At 36.7% G+C, this 18,344-nt stretch overlaps 1 protein-coding gene across 13 annotated transcripts in view; it reads right to left on the bottom strand.

Moving 5' to 3' along the window:
* Positions 1 to 18,344, bottom strand: part of FHOD3 (formin homology 2 domain containing 3) — a 369,110-nt gene that overhangs the window by 27,608 nt on the left and 323,158 nt on the right. For all 13 annotated transcript variants that reach the window (XM_085220515.1, XM_085220513.1, XM_010708572.3 and 10 more), the window contains 5 exons: positions 17,399 to 17,581; positions 14,856 to 14,975; positions 14,246 to 14,407; positions 3,703 to 3,893; positions 1,977 to 2,169 (listed from right to left, as the gene is read on the bottom strand). In XM_085220515.1, the coding sequence (XP_085076641.1) occupies positions 1,977 to 2,169; positions 3,703 to 3,893; positions 14,246 to 14,407; positions 14,856 to 14,975; positions 17,399 to 17,581 (849 nt within the window). The remainder of the gene's footprint in view (positions 1 to 1,976; positions 2,170 to 3,702; positions 3,894 to 14,245; positions 14,408 to 14,855; positions 14,976 to 17,398; positions 17,582 to 18,344) is intronic.

The following is an 18,344-nucleotide window of genomic DNA, read 5'->3' as shown; positions in this document are numbered from 1 at the left end:
CACACTTCCGACTCTAAAATTTGTTTTGAGGAAGACTTGACTATGAAGTTGTCAAAGAAAGCTGTAATGTAATTTAATTCTGTTTTACTAGATATTACAATCAAACAAATGGTTATTGAGGCCATACCACTGGGTTACAGAAAAAGTGTTTTAGTAAGAAATAATCATATGGCTACACGAGGAACTCCCTAAAAGAACATCTCTGTAAGGGAAATTTCAAAGAATGTGTTTTTTCACTCCAGAGAAGTCCTTTTCTAAGCTAAAAAGACCATTATATAATTATTAAATAGTGATAAGCAAAAAATGTTCCCTTTCAGTGGACCCAGAAGATTTAGGTGCAATACCACCTGTCGGATGGCATTCAATTGCCAAACAATACTTCTGGGTCAAGCCTAACTGCCTCTTTTCTTACATTTTCAGTCAACAGCCTTGCTCTTCACTTACCAGCTATCAACCCTCATCCTTCTTCTTGTTTGAAAGGCTATTTTCTCTCTGCTTCCTGAACCTAGCTTTTAGTGGTCACATTTCCTTTTTTCTATCACATTTTCTGCAGGAGTAGGACTTAGAGAAACTTCTCGGTTCTGCTGCAGCCAATTCTCCTAGACATGCAATACAGAAACACTATGCTACATAAGACATAAGAAAACAAGAACTCCTTTACATCTCACTACTCTTTAAATTAATAAAAAGCACTGAAGCTACCTGAGGAAAAGAAAAATTTAATTTACTAATCTCTCTGATGAAAGCTATCTTTTATCTCCTATGGAATACTGTAGAAAGACTGGGAAGCAAATGAAGAAAATTATCTCAGTTCTTCAGTGGTAGTTTTGAAAGTTTGTGTGACTGTGTTATACCCTACATGTAAAATTAAAATCCCTTCCTTAACCTGAGGCTAGACCAAAAGGAAAATCTTTGGAGATAATAACACAGGTTTAACATTCCCTGTAGATGGGGCAGATATCCAGATTTTAAAAGGATATTGCCAGGAAAGATTTACAAATGATTGTGAGTCAGTGGATTAAAAATAATCTTTATTTATATCAATTTCAATGCATACACATTTTTTGACCTAAGTTGCTGGACTCATAAAACTCCAATCAGCTTAGGCGTTTTCTTGCCAAAGGCAGAGGTAGCTTCATATGCAACGAGCTACTCTCATCTAATTGAGACTCCAGATTTGGATTTTGAGACAGTTGGAAACTTTTATTAAGTACTGGCACTTCTTAAAAGTTTATTTGGATTGAGTTAAACTACATCAACTTAAAAAAAAAAGATAAAAATAAAATCAAGGTTTTTTAGAATGCTTACCATGCTGAGAAAACTACTCTTTCTAAAAATGTCTTTGATCAAAATGCAAGAATACTTTCAGCAAAGCTTGCAGGATAACATCTACTGTGTACATAAATTTGTCAGGTTTTTCAGAACCCCAGTGTAGTCTGTTATAATAAAATCGTCTCGTCTGTGCTTTAAAGGTAAGAAAGAGTATTTTTGAGTGGACTCATATGTATATACTCATAAAATATGTCAAATACTAAGATTAAAGGCTATATACATCAAGATATTCAAAGATGAGAGAAAAAAAATCCTTTTAAAATTCAGTTGTAATCACTTAAATGGCTACAGTAGTCCATCATACGTGATCTTTTGACGCCCTCACCTAGCAGCCTAATTCTACAGTTTTCATTTGCCTTTTTGTATTCTTGGCTGTTTATGTATACAGAACTCCTGGTGTCATCCAGAGATTCTGTGTACTGTTTTAGACAAACAGAGATGCTCTTTTTGGATGCATCTGGGTTTGTTCTCATTCTATAAATTAATACAAAGCAAAATGTATCCATTCTCAAGGACAAGAAGCTGTTATTTACTGTAGAAGAACTTCCTAATAATAATAAAAAAGGTTAGAAACACTTTGTATACGACATTCAATGAAAGACTTTTAAAAATTGATGCTTTGGGGAATGTATTTTGCCACTTACATCTGTGATCATTTTTCCTCTGGTCTTGTTTCTTTCCCTGTGGTTAGCTCGTTTCTGCTTCTGCTGCAGGACTCGTTCCCTGGTGGTGCGGTATTCCAGAGCAAATTCACTAATAATTTTGCAGAACTTATTGATGTTGACTTCACGTATCGCATAGGGAGGATGGCCCATAAATAACAAAAATGAGTGAAACCTGAAAAAGAATGAGTTTATGAATGCAAAGGAGAAAAATCTTTATTTATAGTTTCTAGGAAAAACAGCAGCATTTCAGTGAATTCATTTACTAATTTATTAACTTCCATAATTTCATTTGTGCTACAAAATTTTTGTGAATTCTTTGCATAACATTGTTATGCTTTATAATTAAAAACATAAAAGGGTAGTCTATGATAACTTCCCCCCATTCCAATTTCCCAGGCCGATGCAGGAGATAAGATTTTTATGGAACTCTATCTACTTCATACGACTAATTTGGCATGTGAACAACCGACTTCATTTCAGCTATAGAAAAAAGTATTTATTAAGTTTCAATTCTATTTATTTGTATTAGGCAACTTCAAAGAGGCTGTTATGATGTCGGAAAAAGTCTAGACAAGAAGAATGCAGATTTACAGGCTAGCAAACACAAGAAAAAAAATTCTGTTTCATAAAAATGTCCGTAGTTGTATTATCTCCCAAATACTTTGGGATACTATCAATTCACAGTTTCACCAGTTCCATAGCATTCAGAACTTTCACACTATTTGCAACTTTTACTATTGCTTCTATTTTTCATGATTTACAATAGAACATTGAGTGTTTAAAAATGCATGTGAATCTCTTTAACTGAAACTGTATCCCCAGTGATAAAAGTTTTCCCAACCCTATAAAGATGCATTTTCACAAATACATTTTTGGAGAAGCCTACAGCATCTGTTGCAGCACATAATGTGAAGAACTTAGCATTTTTTTATTTGTACAATGCGTACAGAACAGGAGATTCCCTTCTGCAAGTGGGATTTCTGCTTTTTCATGCTGTATGGCATGAAAAAATGTCATTATGAAAACAAAAGAAGAGCTGAATTAAATTCTCAATTTGTATATCCACAGATTTGGGATCATTTGGAATCCAGATCCTAATTTTGACCTAAGCAATATGGTTTATCATGGAATTATCATGTATTTGTACATTGCAGAGCACTAAAGTTAGTATCAACTCCATTGATGGAACTAAATCCAACAAGTTCTAATGAAAGGAATTTTAAATTCCATCTTCAGCTATATAGACATAAAACACAGTCAAAAATCTTGTAGATAGGGGTGGTGCTGATTAAAGAATAACTCATTGCATAGGACTCCTTTCAGCTCATAAGTGTAACATATTTGTCATTAGAACTTCAGTACTGTGCTATGATATATTCTTGTTAACCAGACAGTAAGCCGATTCCCCTCCAAAGTATTGAAGGAAGGACACAAAACAAAGAACTTAGTCAAAAAGTTGCTAGCAGTTGGGGGTTAGAAGTTCAAAGGCCCAATTACTGCATCTTGGGAAAAATGACTGCCTGGATCATCTTTTTATCAGAAATACAGAAACTTCCTTGAGTGAGGGTATTTCTTAAACAGTGTCATTGAGAATTTATGCACCATATACATACAGTTTAAACATTAAAATTGTATTTGTCATAATTTATAATTTTAGCAAGTTACGTATTGCCAAGATAGCACTGCCTCCAGCCTAATTCTGTACCTGTTAATAATTCTTCTATGAACAATCTTCAGGATTATGATTCTTTCTGCACAGTCCTTGAGGAACTCAGACATTTTTTGTTTTAGAGTTGGCTTCATTTCATGCTTTGCTATAGCTTTAAGGTGATCCCAAGACGCTTTGCACCGTCTTTCCATCTGACACAAATTTTCCTGGAGTTGTTCAAAGTCAACCTAAGAAAGAAAAAAATAAAGAATATTTAACACTTCAACAAAAATCATTTTGGTAACATATTTGGACATCTGAACAGTTCAATTCATGTAAAAGAATAATATTTATTCACATTATTAATTTCAGCTAAGTAATTATGATATCATGGAATCACTGAATTGTTTGAGTTGGAAGGGACCCTTAAAGGTCATCTAGTTCAACTCCTCTGCAGTGAACAGTGACATCACAGCAGATCAGGGTGCTGAGAGCCCTGTCCAGCCTGAAATCTATCTCTGTTGTACTTTGTCTACATATTAAATGTTGGTATAGAAAACTGAAATAAAATACATATTCTCATATACAAATATTTTTAATTTTGGTCTTGGAGACCTAGCATGTGCAGAAAATACAATAAAACACTGTGATGTACTTTTTTCCTTGCTAAAATCTTTGGAACTACATGACCCAGTAAGTTTTGTTGAGGCAACACAAAACTTTATCTCCCCTTCTCTTAATCTTTTTCTCTACTACCCATAGCTTTTCATACCATGCTTGTTGCTCACTGTATTCTCCAGCCAACACTTCATCAGTTTAGAAAGCACTTGGATATATTCCCTTAATTGTGTGCTGACTTCTAACCAAAAAATTCAGAGGCTAGAATTTTTCAAAGTGTTATTCAAAGCAAGTGCTATTTAGTGATCTGAGCACTACCTTTCATCCCTTGATATACAGTGTGAATTTTTTAGCTTCTAACATAATTATATAACGTCTTTGAAAGCCCATCAACACAGTTAAAATAAACTATTGCATCCTACAGTAACGGTCATCAGGACAGAAGCCAATGCATTCCATAGAAGGTGAAAGAGAGGTTCTCCCTTACTCATCATCCAAAAAAGGGGTTCAGATCACACTGGTCTACAGAAGTCACTCAGGATGTGTTGCTAATAACTGGACAAAGTGCTTTAATTACCCAGACACAGCAGATAAGTGTATGAACTCAACAAATTTGAAAACTAACCAGCACATTCTTAAATTCTAAGAAAGGAAAAATGTATTTTATAATGCCACTTCACAGTTCACATGAACTCAAGCTATAAAACGCAGATTTAGCTGTCAGATTCCAAACACATCACTTTAAAATGTTACAATCCGGAACTCCAGTTAATTCCTTAATGCTAAATGAAAATCAGTGACAGAGACAGCTTTTTGTTCGCTGCAGAGTGAACTACAAATGACTGTACTCAAATGGGAGTGTATTTTCCTGCGTGTGCTAAAAGCTATTCATGACTGCAAAAGAAATTAGCCTTGGAAACCAGCTATTCCAATTCTGGAAAGTCTGGATTAAAATCTTTAGAGCTGAGATAAATACCTAACGGAGATAAGTCTCAATGTAAGTTTTCTTCTTTTTATTTTAAGTCCCAATTCCTAACACTGGTTGCAACATCACATCACACAGAATGAAGTTTCTATCTGTATGCAGCACTCACTGTTGAGATCTATGCTAAGTACAGCCATAAGAAATCCATTATGATTAAAAATCTCCTGGTATTGATTGCATTTTTTCTTGCCATGATTTGCAAAATGATGATTTTATCCTCATCACAAGGAAATAAAAACATCCTTTGATCCATTCTGGTATTCAGAAAAGCCCTGCAGGCAACGCAGCTGTGGGGTTTTTGTTTTCTTTAGCATATCACTGTATATATGTATTTTTTTTTTTTTTTTAAGTCTCTTCCGGGTCAGTATTTTCACTGTTGATAATAAACACATTGCTGCTCTCCATAGATGATGCATCTAAAACACACGTGGGAAGAAATGCTAATATTCCTATGAGGAATGCTGAAAAGTGAAGTCAGGAGGACATGTTTCTAGATTTTACTACTAAAAATTATCCAGTCTGGTAGGAGAAGCTTCTCAGCCCCTGCTACACAGAAGTTTAATTCTATGAAATGATAACTTTCATTAAAAACAGGCTGAGTTTTAATCTATCAAAAATCTTTGATGATCAAGCTTGTAGATCCTCAAGAGAGATCTTTGGAGAACAACAGCACATCTGTATGGAAGAGTCCCGGCAAATTCCCTGATGCTTGACACCTGCTAACTGTCAGTGTATTCACAAGTGTGGGCAATTTCACTGGGGATCAGGGATGTCAGGTCTTGCTAAAAGATGCACCAGAATCTTTAAGCACAAATGAAAATTTTTGTGGTAATCCTAAGGAGATTACAGCAAAGAGAGTACCACGTGAGCTCCCCTGGAATAAATTCCCATGTAACAGAAGTGGCTCTGCTCAAGCAGAAGTTGTAAACTCCTGGATACCATGGAATAATTTGCCTGCAAATTTCCAATTCAACTGAAGTATGTGCAAACCATCCTGCGCATACAGGCATGTGACAAATCTTCATCAAATCTAAAATCTTCTGGCTGCAAGCTCTCCAGAGTTCAGTCACTTGTTTGTGGATAAAAAGGAATACACTTCTGGAAAATTATCCACTTATGAAATCTTGAAATCTAAATTTTTCAGAGGCAACCACATACTTGATTGATATTTCATGAAATGCTATTTCAGTAGAGCAAATTACGTAGATATTCTGTGATTTTCCATAGAGTCCTGAGATAAACAGAACTGAGATACAGAATCAAAAACATTTCAGTCTATCCTAGGCCTCATATGTAAAGAGGCGCATAGAGCTTTTTCACCCGTGCAATATGCCATAAAATCTCCCTTTCCTCTAATCAAGCTCTAGAAACTGCTTTCCATCACAGCACAGAGAAATATAGCTAAGTCTTCAGATCTTTCTAGAAAAAGAATCAACAGAACAATAATACTACTACTTATCAGCCTGGTGACAAGATTTAGATGTTCAGACTGGATTGTGTATCAAAACATTTCATAGTTTGCAGCTTTAGAGTACTACCTGCATGACATTTCAAATGTCAGTTTTCTCTCTGCTGTTAAGCCAAATACGTTTCAGACAATAAAGAAGTTCTTATCGTGTTCTGAGCAGCATCATTTCAATGACTATGTGACCAATATTCTATGCACATTTGTATCATAAAACAGCAGGTAACTGCATCACTGAAAAATGTATGTAAAATGTGAATACATCTACAAAGCAACAGTTTAGCAACATTCTAAGAGGTAACTGACTATAAAAGATGAGAGCAGTGGTCCAAACCTAGATCAGTGTTTGCACACAACCTTTTAAAAGCAATCACAGTGTTCAGCAGTATCTTTACAATTTGCTTGTGTTGTCATTTTTGCTTCTATTCTTCTGTTAGGGATGTCTTCCAATAACGAAAATGTCACAAATACCTTGTAAAAGAGACAGTGATAACTAATGATCACAGGGACATGTTGTAGTTTGGGGATAAGGAGAAAACAAACGTGTTCTTTGTGCATCAGTCTAACATACATAAAGAAACAGGAATAGACGTATTTACCACCACACTAACTTCCTGGTACCCCATATAGGCAGCAAGGATTGCACCTTTTTGTATGTTTATTTCCAACACTTCACTAAAATAATTCACATTGCATAATGGTGGAAATATTGATTTGCTGGGATTTTTTTGTTCATTTTTTTCTTGAAGGAAAAGAATTCTTCCTTGCAGCTGGAAGATCAAGCTATGACTAAGAAGGAATTCAGGTGAGTTTTGCATCATGTTGTGAACTTCAGGAGACTTTTAAACAGCAGGTGCTCAGATAACAACTGATGATATAATTACACTCTGCTGAATAAAAGGAAGCAGTAACATGAAATGGCCATTACAGCTTTCTCCTTGGACAGCAGCACACAGGTATTGTGCCCAGCCCTGAGACTTTCAGTAAGATGGAAACACCTTCTTCCTCCTCAACTCAGTACACATATAGGCAAAAAGAGATTAAGCTTGCTGCTCCTACTTCTACTTGCTCATCGAGTTTAACCACAACCTAACCATACTACTCTAACAACCCTCCACTAAATCATGTCCCAGAGCACCACATCCAAATGGTTTTTAAACACATCCAGGGATGGTGACTCAACCTGGAGAGCCCATTCCAGTGCTTAACAACCCTTTCTGTAAAGAAGTGTTTCCTGAAATCCAACCTAACCTTACCCTGGCACAACTTGAAGCCGTTTCCCTTTGTCCTGTCACCAGTGAGAAGAGACCAACCCTGCTCTCACTGCAATCACCTTTCAGATATTTGAAGAGAGCAATAAGGTCTCCCCTCAGCCTGCTTTTCCCCAGACTAAACAGCTCCAGTTCCTTCAGTCCTCATAGGGCATATTCTCCAAGTCCTTCACAAGCCTTGTTGCCCTTCTTTGGACCTGCTCCAGCATCTCAATGTCCTTTCTGTACTGAGGTGCCCAAAACTGAACGCAGTACTCGAGGTGAGGCCTCACCAATGCTGAGTACAAGGGCAGGATTACTTTCCTAGTCCTGCTCACCACACCACTCCTGATCCAAGCCAGGATGCCATCTTTTTTTTTGCCTCAGGCAAAAGAAACTGTGGTCTTAGGCTCTTACACAAAGTAAAAATGATTCTTCTTTCAGACACTGAGTAATGTTTATTTTCATTTATAAAACAATTTAAAATAAGGCAACTTTCTAAATTCTTGTGGGATATACTTGATATGTTCCTCCTTCCTGCTGACGGGTTCTTCTCCATTCACAACCACACTAGCTGAAAAATATTCAGAACTAATTGTTATTTATCTGTGAAATCTCTTGCTAAGCCCACTGTTCAGTCTTCTGAGAAGTGCCTTTGTAGACACTTGTATCAGAGCAGAGTAGCCAGAGATGTTCCATCCAAACAGGCTAGTCAATGGGATATAAGCCCTGAAGGGTCAGTCTCATACAGGAAACCACTGCCATAAGTCATTAATGGGCAACTCTTTTTTTTAAAAATAGCTTTTTTCAGTTTAAGGCACCACTGTATTTTTGCAAAGCGGACACTCAGGTCAAGAATTAAACCTTCTAAACCCATGCCAGCAACTCCAGCACTAATTTTAATTCCTTTCTATCATTATTTATTGCTTGCTACCATAGTAATGGATGACTTGGAATAAATCATAATAACAAGAAATTCTATCAGGTTCCTCACTTCACTAGGTTGAAACAACAATATCACAAGATATACAATCAACCAGAATGACTTCAGTTCTTCTTTTTACCTGACTCTTTTTTCCTCCAAAAACCACCGCCAACAACAACTGGCTCAGCATTTAGCTCCCTGCACATTCAGATGCCATGAACTTTGATCCTTTAAAAGGCCTGCACTCTGTCCAACTGTGTGCAGTAAGTCCAACCTCATATGACATGGATATAAATTACATATTTTCTACTTCATGAAATGCTAGACCATGATGGTCACCCAGGCAGGACACGTTTCAGAGAACCTTCTTGGTCTTCAGGTTGGGATGTTAATTGGGCCGACAGCTAAACGTGTAGACAAATATCTCATGGTAACACAGGAAATGGACTTATAATTTTTTGGGAGAGGAGGGGTTGTTTGAGGCGATTTTGGGAATTAAATGAGATGGTTCAAACCCTAAGTGGCTTCCTGTATACTCCTAAGGGCAACATATACAATTCTAGGTATGCATTCCCATACACAGCCAACATCTGTAGCTGTTGTGAGATATCAGGTTATTTTCCTTCAGCATTTCCTCATCTGGAATGTGTTCTGCACATAAGTTTCTTCTTCTAACTAGATCTCCTCTATTATCTGGGCTAAACTTGCGGCTACTGAGAGCACATAACTGTACTAAAATCAAAGATGCTGCACCTGATTATACTGTTTCCTGCCTCCTTTTATTTACATACTTTCAGCCCTTGAAAAGGGTCAAAAACAATTTTCTCACACAACTAGTGAACCTGAGGTTTCTCCTTGAAAAGCATCTATCTTCAAGATCACTCTAAACTATCCTACACTGTATTTTGAATACCAATGCATAACTTGGTATTTAGCCTTGGTAACCTTGTTTAAGTTTTATGTTGTTTGCTAGTACATTTATAGTTTATTGCTACAGCTTGTTTCTCTTAGTGGTAAACAAATCCAGACAGTTTCTAAGCAAAACTTGAATCTCTGCATTTTTGTTGTACCCACGAAGTGCACTAAATAGTCTGATACCTTCCCAGTGATAAATATTGTCTTAAATTCACAATGAAATGGCAAGTATTTTATCACAGGTATTAGAAAGACATACAGCATCATAGATAAAAATTTTCTCTCTTCAAAGTTATAGATGTTCCAAGATTCTACGTGGAAAACACAAATTTGAGGTGTTTATAATTCAGGGTCAGACTGTTCATTCTCACATTATTACAGGGATGAGTTCTGTCAGGGAACACAAAACCTTCATCTTTTCCTGAGATAGTTCAGCACCAAACGAAACTCTGAGTATTTCTCCTTGAAAATATGCTGTCATCTGAGTGCAGTGACCTTTGGTGGCTTACATTCTAAACTCTGTCTTCTCCACTATTCCCACTATTTGCCTTACTGAACATCACAAGAATTAGCCAGGATCAATATCAGTACAACTTGCACAGTTGGTCACATACTGTAAGTGAAGCAGATGCCAGATCTCAGAGCAAGCAAAGGATAAAGGAGTTTCTGTACACGCATTTCTGATTCCAGGGTAAGAGACAGCATCCCACTAAAATAATTCTGGACATGAAAACACTGAAATCAACCCACTGATTAACAATTAAAGGAAAGAAGTGCTTACTGACCAGATCAATCTGTACAATACTTGCCTTTGCACTGTGCCTTAGTACCTCAAACAATCTGCAGTAAACACACTAATATGGGTGAGATTTATTGGCAAACTGTTTATGAAAGTTCACACTGGGAAGAAGAGGAACAATAGCTGTAAGCAATGATGCAGGTCACTTCTTGGTATCAAGGATTTACAATACCACTTGCTGTCACTTCATCTGAAACACTACTGAAATAGCACAGTGCTGTCAGGTACACGTACAAAATTAAACATGTTCTCTTTCAGACCAAATCCTGAAGTGTCATCTGCTACTGCAGCTCCGTCCCCCTTAGTCCAGTCTGACTGCAAGCAGCCAGCTGCCTCATCCTGCTCTGCTCCCACCTTTGCTCCTGCTAAGCCGTGCACAGAGCTGGAGTAACTACAGCTGGCACCTGTAAGGAATGACACAGCCATAAGAAACCTTGTGCCCCCACTTTAAGCAAGCTTCCTTCCAGAGAAAATTATATCTCTTTTGGCTTTTTTTGTTTTTGTTAAAAGTAATGCAGGGAAAGCACCCTTGAGTGATAATTGCAGACAATACTTTCTGTTGAGCAAGGCAAGAGAAGTCCAACTGAAGCAGAGCTGGAAGCAGCATGAGTTTCCTGCTACAGGGGTTAAAAAACAGCCAGAAATTTGTTTTTCGTAAGTAAACCCCTAAGGCAATTCGTGATTTACCCTACGGAATTGGCCAATGGCCAGCTTTAGGATGCATGGGGAAAATTATTCAAAGGGACCAAAGAAAAGATTAACACTAATATCCAAATTGTTCATGTAATTCCCTCTTTGCCATACTGGAAAGACAATTGATAGAAACAACCCTAAGTTTTACTGCAGAAACCTGGGGGTTCTGCTTCTGTGTTAGCTACAACACTTCTGGTACAATGCCATTTAAAAACAGCAATAAAACAAATTAAATTATGTAAAAGAGAACAAATAAGCAAGTGCTCATCATGGGATCCTAAGCAAATTGTGGTCCCAAAGGTCCGAAATGATCTTAGGTATTTTTATACAACTATGAAGACTTATATAGAGTTCTATTTTTTTGTTATTTTTTCATATGTTTCTGTTTGGGTTTTTTTTGTTTGTTTATTTTGCCATTTTATGACTTCAGTTCTTCAGCAAAAGGCAAAGAGTCTTGTAATATCTTACAAGTTTTTTTTTTTTAAATAATTAAAAAAAACTTTCTGGTGAGACATCAAGGGTTTTTTTGTTTTGTTTTGTGTGAACTAAGACTCAGGAAATTCTCATATGATGTGCAACTCAAGGGAAGGGGCATCTCCGTTTATCTACGGCATGGAAATTGTTTAGCCTTTGTGGTTTCTGAAAGATGTTTGTAGACAAAATGGAGCTCAAAATACCGCATAATCCACTGTGAAATATTAGTTCTCTTTTCCTGTCAGCTTTCCTAAACCAAGACTTTGCCTAGTCTGTGAACATTCTCTTGAAGAGGGCAGCTTGGATGGCTTCCATGTCCTAACTCTTTGATTTGTGGCAGCTAAGATCAAGTGGGAATAGAGCTTGTTAGAGTAATCCATCAGTGGTATAACACATGTAGGAACATCCCAAGGAGGGAGACCTTGGGCGTCACGCAGAAGGTTAAGGCTATAATTTCTCTTAATGTGATTTTGTCTGGCCTTTTCAGAATTTCATCCGCTTTGGGCAGGGCCACTAGATCAGCAAACCACAGACTGAAAGACTTCGCTCAATTTTGCATGCTCTTAGACCTAAAAATTTTTTACAAGTGACTGCATTGAGTTAAGCTTTCTTCCACTTTCTAAGGCTGAAAAACAGAAATAGAAGACTCATGTGAGAGCACCCAGCATGCGGTGGTGTGGATTTTAGAAAATGACAGCTGTTCTCTCTTGTGGTGATTTTCATTTTAGCAATTAACTTATGTAAAAAAGTGAAATAATTTCTTAACAATGAGAAAGGAGAAACAAATACACCTAAGTTTTAATACATGAAGAATCACTCAACAAAATCAACAAAAATAAAAAAATCCTCACTATGAGAAACCAGGCCTAGTGAAGGCAATAAAACATAGCCTATACAAAGGCTGTACAAGAGGAAAACCAGTAGAGGAGAGATGGAGTCCAAAGAACAAATAGCTAAAGATATAAAACAAAAGCCACAAATTCCCTTATGGTATCTAAAGAAAAAAAAATAAAAAATAGTAGGAGGTCCTGGATGACTGGGGAGGAGAGAAACTGAGGAAGACAAAAGTTAGGGGAGGGAAGGAAGATGAACTCTTTTTATCCAACTTCATTATGTAGGAGGCATGTAGGGGGAGAATCAATTCTGGTACTTGCTTTTATTCTCTGTATTTTATTTGTTAGCAGACACAAACAAACGGCAAGTATTCAATTACAGAAACAAATCTGCTGGACGAAGATAGCTTACAAAGCAACAAAAACCAGAAGAGAAGAATTTCTAAAGGCAATTAGAATAAAGCAGTTCAGTAACTGACTAAAATGGGTATGCTTTCACTACACTTAATACCTTGGAGAATGAGAGGACAGCAGAAGTTTCACCTATCTTTTTCAAAAACAGTAAGGCAGATTCAGAAGACTGCACAGCTTCAAGCTTTATTACTATACCAGGTAATCTGTCTGAAAGAATAAATAAAAACAGGAGAACAAGATGGCAAAAAATTACTCAGATTAGCCCTGACTTCAAAGGGTTATAAGGGATGTAAGAGATGAGTAATCAGACTGCCTCAGCTGATCATGGTCATTACTTTGAATTGCAATGAAGTGTATTTAGAAGGCACTAACGTGGAATAACTCAATATCTGGCTGAGTTCTAAAAGCCTGATGAACTGTCTGGATGCCCCTGAGAGCAGTGAAAAGATGACTCGTATCAGAAGGACAGCAACAGTCAAAAAACACAAAATCTCAGGTAACCGACAAAAGACAGCATAGACAGGATGGGCAAATATAGTAAGCATGTAACATCACTAAGTACGGGCTGGAAAACTGTGTTTTAACCCATCCCAAAAGGAAAGACAGAAAAACTGTGAAAACTGTGTCTAAAAAAACTGCAGAAGGATTATTCGAAATGCAGGCAAGGATCTGAGCAGACTGCTTTTGTTTGGCATCACAATGAATAGAGTGATGACCAACCTAAATAACTCTATGATTCCATGAAATATAGAGATAAAAGAAATTTCTACTGTTCAATATATTAAAGAAAGTAAAATCTGAAGCTGGCAAATACAACAACAGACAAAATTAGAGTATGGAATTCAATGTCACAAGTACTTTCCTAGGAGCCAAAATATGACTTGATTTTTGATGTTTAAAAAACAATTGGATAACAGATTTTTTTTCCCCTCAAAATAATGAAACAACATGGTTTTTGAAAAATAAGTAATTCCCCATTTGATGCATATAATGAGTATTATGATTCATGAAATGAAGATTCTCTAGGAGAGATCTACTCAATCAAAGCTGCATATGCTCTCTTCCCAAGTAGTTGGTATTGGCAACTGTCAGAATCAAAACACTGGACTAGGTGGAAATTATTAACCAGCATTTTTATGTTGGTTATCTCAAGTTTAATCAATTAATGGGTTATAAATATACCCATTAAAAAATAATTATATATATATATACCCATATACCAGACATACCTTGGCTGACCTAGTGATGGCCCCAATCTCTGAATAAAGATCAGTGCTGTCTGGGAACTTTTCCACCACCATAGTGCAGACATGGTGCAGAAGGGACTGCTTATGCACTGTGTCCTTCACTTCTGGAACCTTCTCGAGGTAGCTCAATTCAAAAGCTTTGGCCTGTATGAGGGAAAATAAGAAGAAAATAAAAATGTTACTCCTTGCCATGCATGTAAGTACATGAAAATGCCCAAGTAGAAGCACAGGAGAAAGAAGAAGAATTCTACATCAGAAGAAACTTACTGGTTTTTTTTTTTTTTTAACTGCTGAAGAATAGGCCTAAAATCACTCTGCAGTGAAATGACTCATGACATAGTTATCACTGTTTGGTGAGCATCAACACTGAACTCAAAGAACTTACACGAGAGAGTGCCTACTTTAAATTTCTTTCAGGTTATGCAGAAAGAGACAAAGAGCACACTGGAACACTAGTTCCATGAACTAGAACTAGTAAATTAGTTTTCTAACTTACATTCCTTGTAAGAAATAAATACTGGCTTGTAGCTGTCACAATGGCTTTGACTTCTGTTTTTTGAAGCAAAAGCTCCAAGAGAAATGTCGGACTTACATTGGTTCCATTCAGAAAGTTCCCAATGGCTAGTAGAGTAGAAAGGATAAATCCCAAAGTTTTATTGTGCTCCAGTTGGTCCATTCCTTCCTTCAGATCTAGAAGTGGTTCTGCAACTTCCTGCCATGAGAAAAGAAACAAGAAAATAAAGGCTGCAGTTGTCTATGGTTTCTCCTTTTTAATACTATTATTTTTTAATAATTTAGATTAATAACTGCAACAAGTTCCTGAACTGCAATCTTGCAGAGTGTAAACTGGCCATGTTTGATGGCTTTCCTTCATGTTCCAGTTAATCCATCACAGTCAAGAAATACATAAAATACTTCCCCAGTGTTGTTTACTTATGTATGCAATTAACTTGTGTTATAATACATTTGTACTCAGGATTGCTCTATGACTGTTTTCCAAATAGGAGAGGCAGTATTAGTAAAGGGGCTGTTGCACTTGAATTAGAGGCGTACATACTGTCCTATCCCAAATGATCAAAGAGCTTTTTATAACTATTCTCTCTAATCTTCAAACAGACAAATAAACAACAACAAAAAAGAGTTAAAGCCCTGACTGAATTGATGTTCAAAGCCTAATCCTGAAGCTTTCTTCGAACAGTAGCCATCTCTGAGTTTTAGATAGCACTTTATGCTCATGCAACTTTAAATCTGGTTTAAAAAAAACAAAAAACCCACACCAAAGTAACTAAAAAAAACTACTGCAAATACGAAGCCTTAAAAGTGGGTCTCATTTTGATCTTTTAACTTAATGCAGGTTCCATCCACACACATTATCTGAGAATAGGTATGTAAACTGATAAGACTTGAAAACATGAATTCTGTTCCATTACCTCGGGAAGTGCACTACACCAGAGAGTTCAAAGGAAGACAGTGAAGGCAATTCAGATGAGTGAGTTTATTTCTATCTTTGTGTGAGGCCCACGGCTATTTATTTTATGTGCACAGTAACAGTTCACGTTGTTCCTATCTTCAAATGCAATCCTAAGCATCTCTGGAAAGCATTCTTTTCCCAAATTACTACACTTTTTATGAGCTAAGAAGCCAAAATAAGCTGTTATTTTAGACCAAGAGGGAAAATAACGGCACAATTTACTGTGTCAGGGAAACACAATGAGTCGTTCAAAATCTGTAGTGATATTTTACCATTAAAAGAGAAGAGAGATTAAAAAAAAACCCATGCATTTCTTCTCACTGCTGTGACTAGAAATTCAACTGTTGGAGAGAGTATGTCAAATTCTACGTAATTTAAGAGATGGCACAGTAACCAAAGTTATGCATACTTCATAGGGGAATTGCTAAATAATCCAAGGCATTATCAAATTAAACTAAAAGCAATAAACTAATGTACAGAATTCTTTGAATTGATTTACTACTCAGGATTTTTTTGCTTTGTTGAATAATAGAGATGAAATCGCATTGCTATAAAACTGCTATAAACACAGACTTTTATGTACATTTTGCCTGCATCAATTTGCAAACTGTTTAAAAATAATTCCTAAAAGGTCTGAGGATGTATAAAAAGGTAGCACGAAAATCTTCCAAGCAGGCCATTTTGTATGCTTTCATGTGTACAAAAGTGTACAAGTGCTCAATGCTCTTTTACATAGTCTGTATTTATAATTACTCCAAATTTTTCAGTTTTTTGTAGCAAAAAAACATAAAGCAAACCAACAAAGAAAATCAACACCAAACCAAACGGTGTGCCAGACATCATATAAATAAAAGAAATGGTAATTCTTGCCCTCTTTTAAAATTCACCTCTTACCTAGAGAAGACAAATAGATAATGCAGAAAAATCTTGTATCCTTCGCTACCACATAACATCCTCAGTGCCTTTTTTTTTAAACCTTAAATTATACTTGAATCAAATTTAAGGACTGGCCCTGAATTTCTGGCAGAGAGACATCTGCCAGAATAATGTAATGTAAAGTATAAATGTAATATAATATAAAGAATAATGTAAGGTAAATGTTCAATATGTATGCATAAGTGAACTCAACTCCATGTGTATCATGAATTCAGTAGACCTGGTACAGGGAGAACCTGATAGAATTGAAAAGAACACCCTTGAAAGATGCTCCTATCTTTTGTTTATAATTTTGAGAGTTATATATAGAAATAACTTTAATTAATAGTGTTTTCCTTAGTTTAAATGTATGTAAGATCAGTATTCTCATGATACATTAGTGAATCCTGTTGTCCATTTCATTTAAGGAAAAACTCTTACTGCCTGAAAGTAATGCTTTTCTTGAATAGCAACATCTGGAACAAGTGCGGTCAGGATTTAACCCTCTTCTTTGTTCCAATGTCATTACTGTCTAATTAAAGGAAGGAAGACATAATCCCTAATTTTCTTTCATAGGAGGAACAGACTATGAAGGATCATTTCAGCTGTTTCCTGGTCAGCCACTGAAACAAAAGTGACTCATTAACTATTTCCACAAAATACAGAGTCAAAATATATAGCAAGGACAGAGAAAGATTAAGCAAAGACTTGGAACAGTGTCTCCCTCGGCCTCTGCATGCTCGTCTCACCTTTTCCACTATCTCATAGTCCAACTTGAAAGCCCACAGCTGGAGCCTGGCAGAGAGTTCACTGATGGAAGAGAGGGTGAGAAGGAATTGTTCAGCGCTGCCCAGGGGGACATCAGGGTTCGCCAGCTGTGCCTCCTGGATCTTCTGCTTCTCCTCCTCCGTTGGGATCATAGTCAAAATTTTCTGCAAAGGGAGACAAAAGGCAATCATCAGTGGAGGGGCTGATATGTGTACAAGGGGTGGGCATAGTGGTATCGAGACACATCCACAGCAAAAACTGATAAGCTTCATTTTGATGTCATTCAAGCTTGTTTGACACTGGGTTGTTTTGGTTTGACACAAGCTTCTTTCAGTGTCAATGGCAGAAGTTGACAGTTCAGCAAGCACTGAACCATTGTAGAAGAAATAAAAATGAGGCCTACTATCTTGTTGAAAAATACATCTATATTAAAATACATTTTTAAAATCTCCTTTCAGCATACATAATTCATAATGGAATTAAACCCTGAAGGAAGACAGGGAGACTAGACAGGACAGATCTCCTCAGTTTTACATCTTCAGAGCACCTTTCTGCAAATTATATATGAAATGTTTTTAGCCTCAACACCTATCCATCTCCCAGTGCATATATAGGTATAAAAAAATATCAGAGGACATATACGAGCTGGAGAAAGGTTTCATACAGTGCAACTGAACAATATGCAGTGTGGCACACTGTGTTTTTTGGAGGGAAGCCTAGAGGATGAAAAAAGGCTGGTTCTCAGAGAAGATGGCATGAATAAGATACACACACTGTATGGCACAACAGGAATGCCTGTTCCTTGCTCTCCTTATCACTTACTGTTTTTCATTTCGGTTATTTTGATTGATTACAACACATTAGGACATTCCTAAAAATGTCACTTGGACTGAGGACAACTTCCCAAGGGTCACTCACAGAATATAG

Source organism: Meleagris gallopavo, chromosome 3 (assembly GCF_905368555.1).
Source record: "Meleagris gallopavo chromosome 3, MGAL_WU_HG_1.1, whole genome shotgun sequence".
NCBI lineage: Eukaryota > Metazoa > Chordata > Aves > Galliformes > Phasianidae > Meleagris > Meleagris gallopavo.
This window is presented reverse-complemented; position numbering and strand designations above follow the sequence as displayed.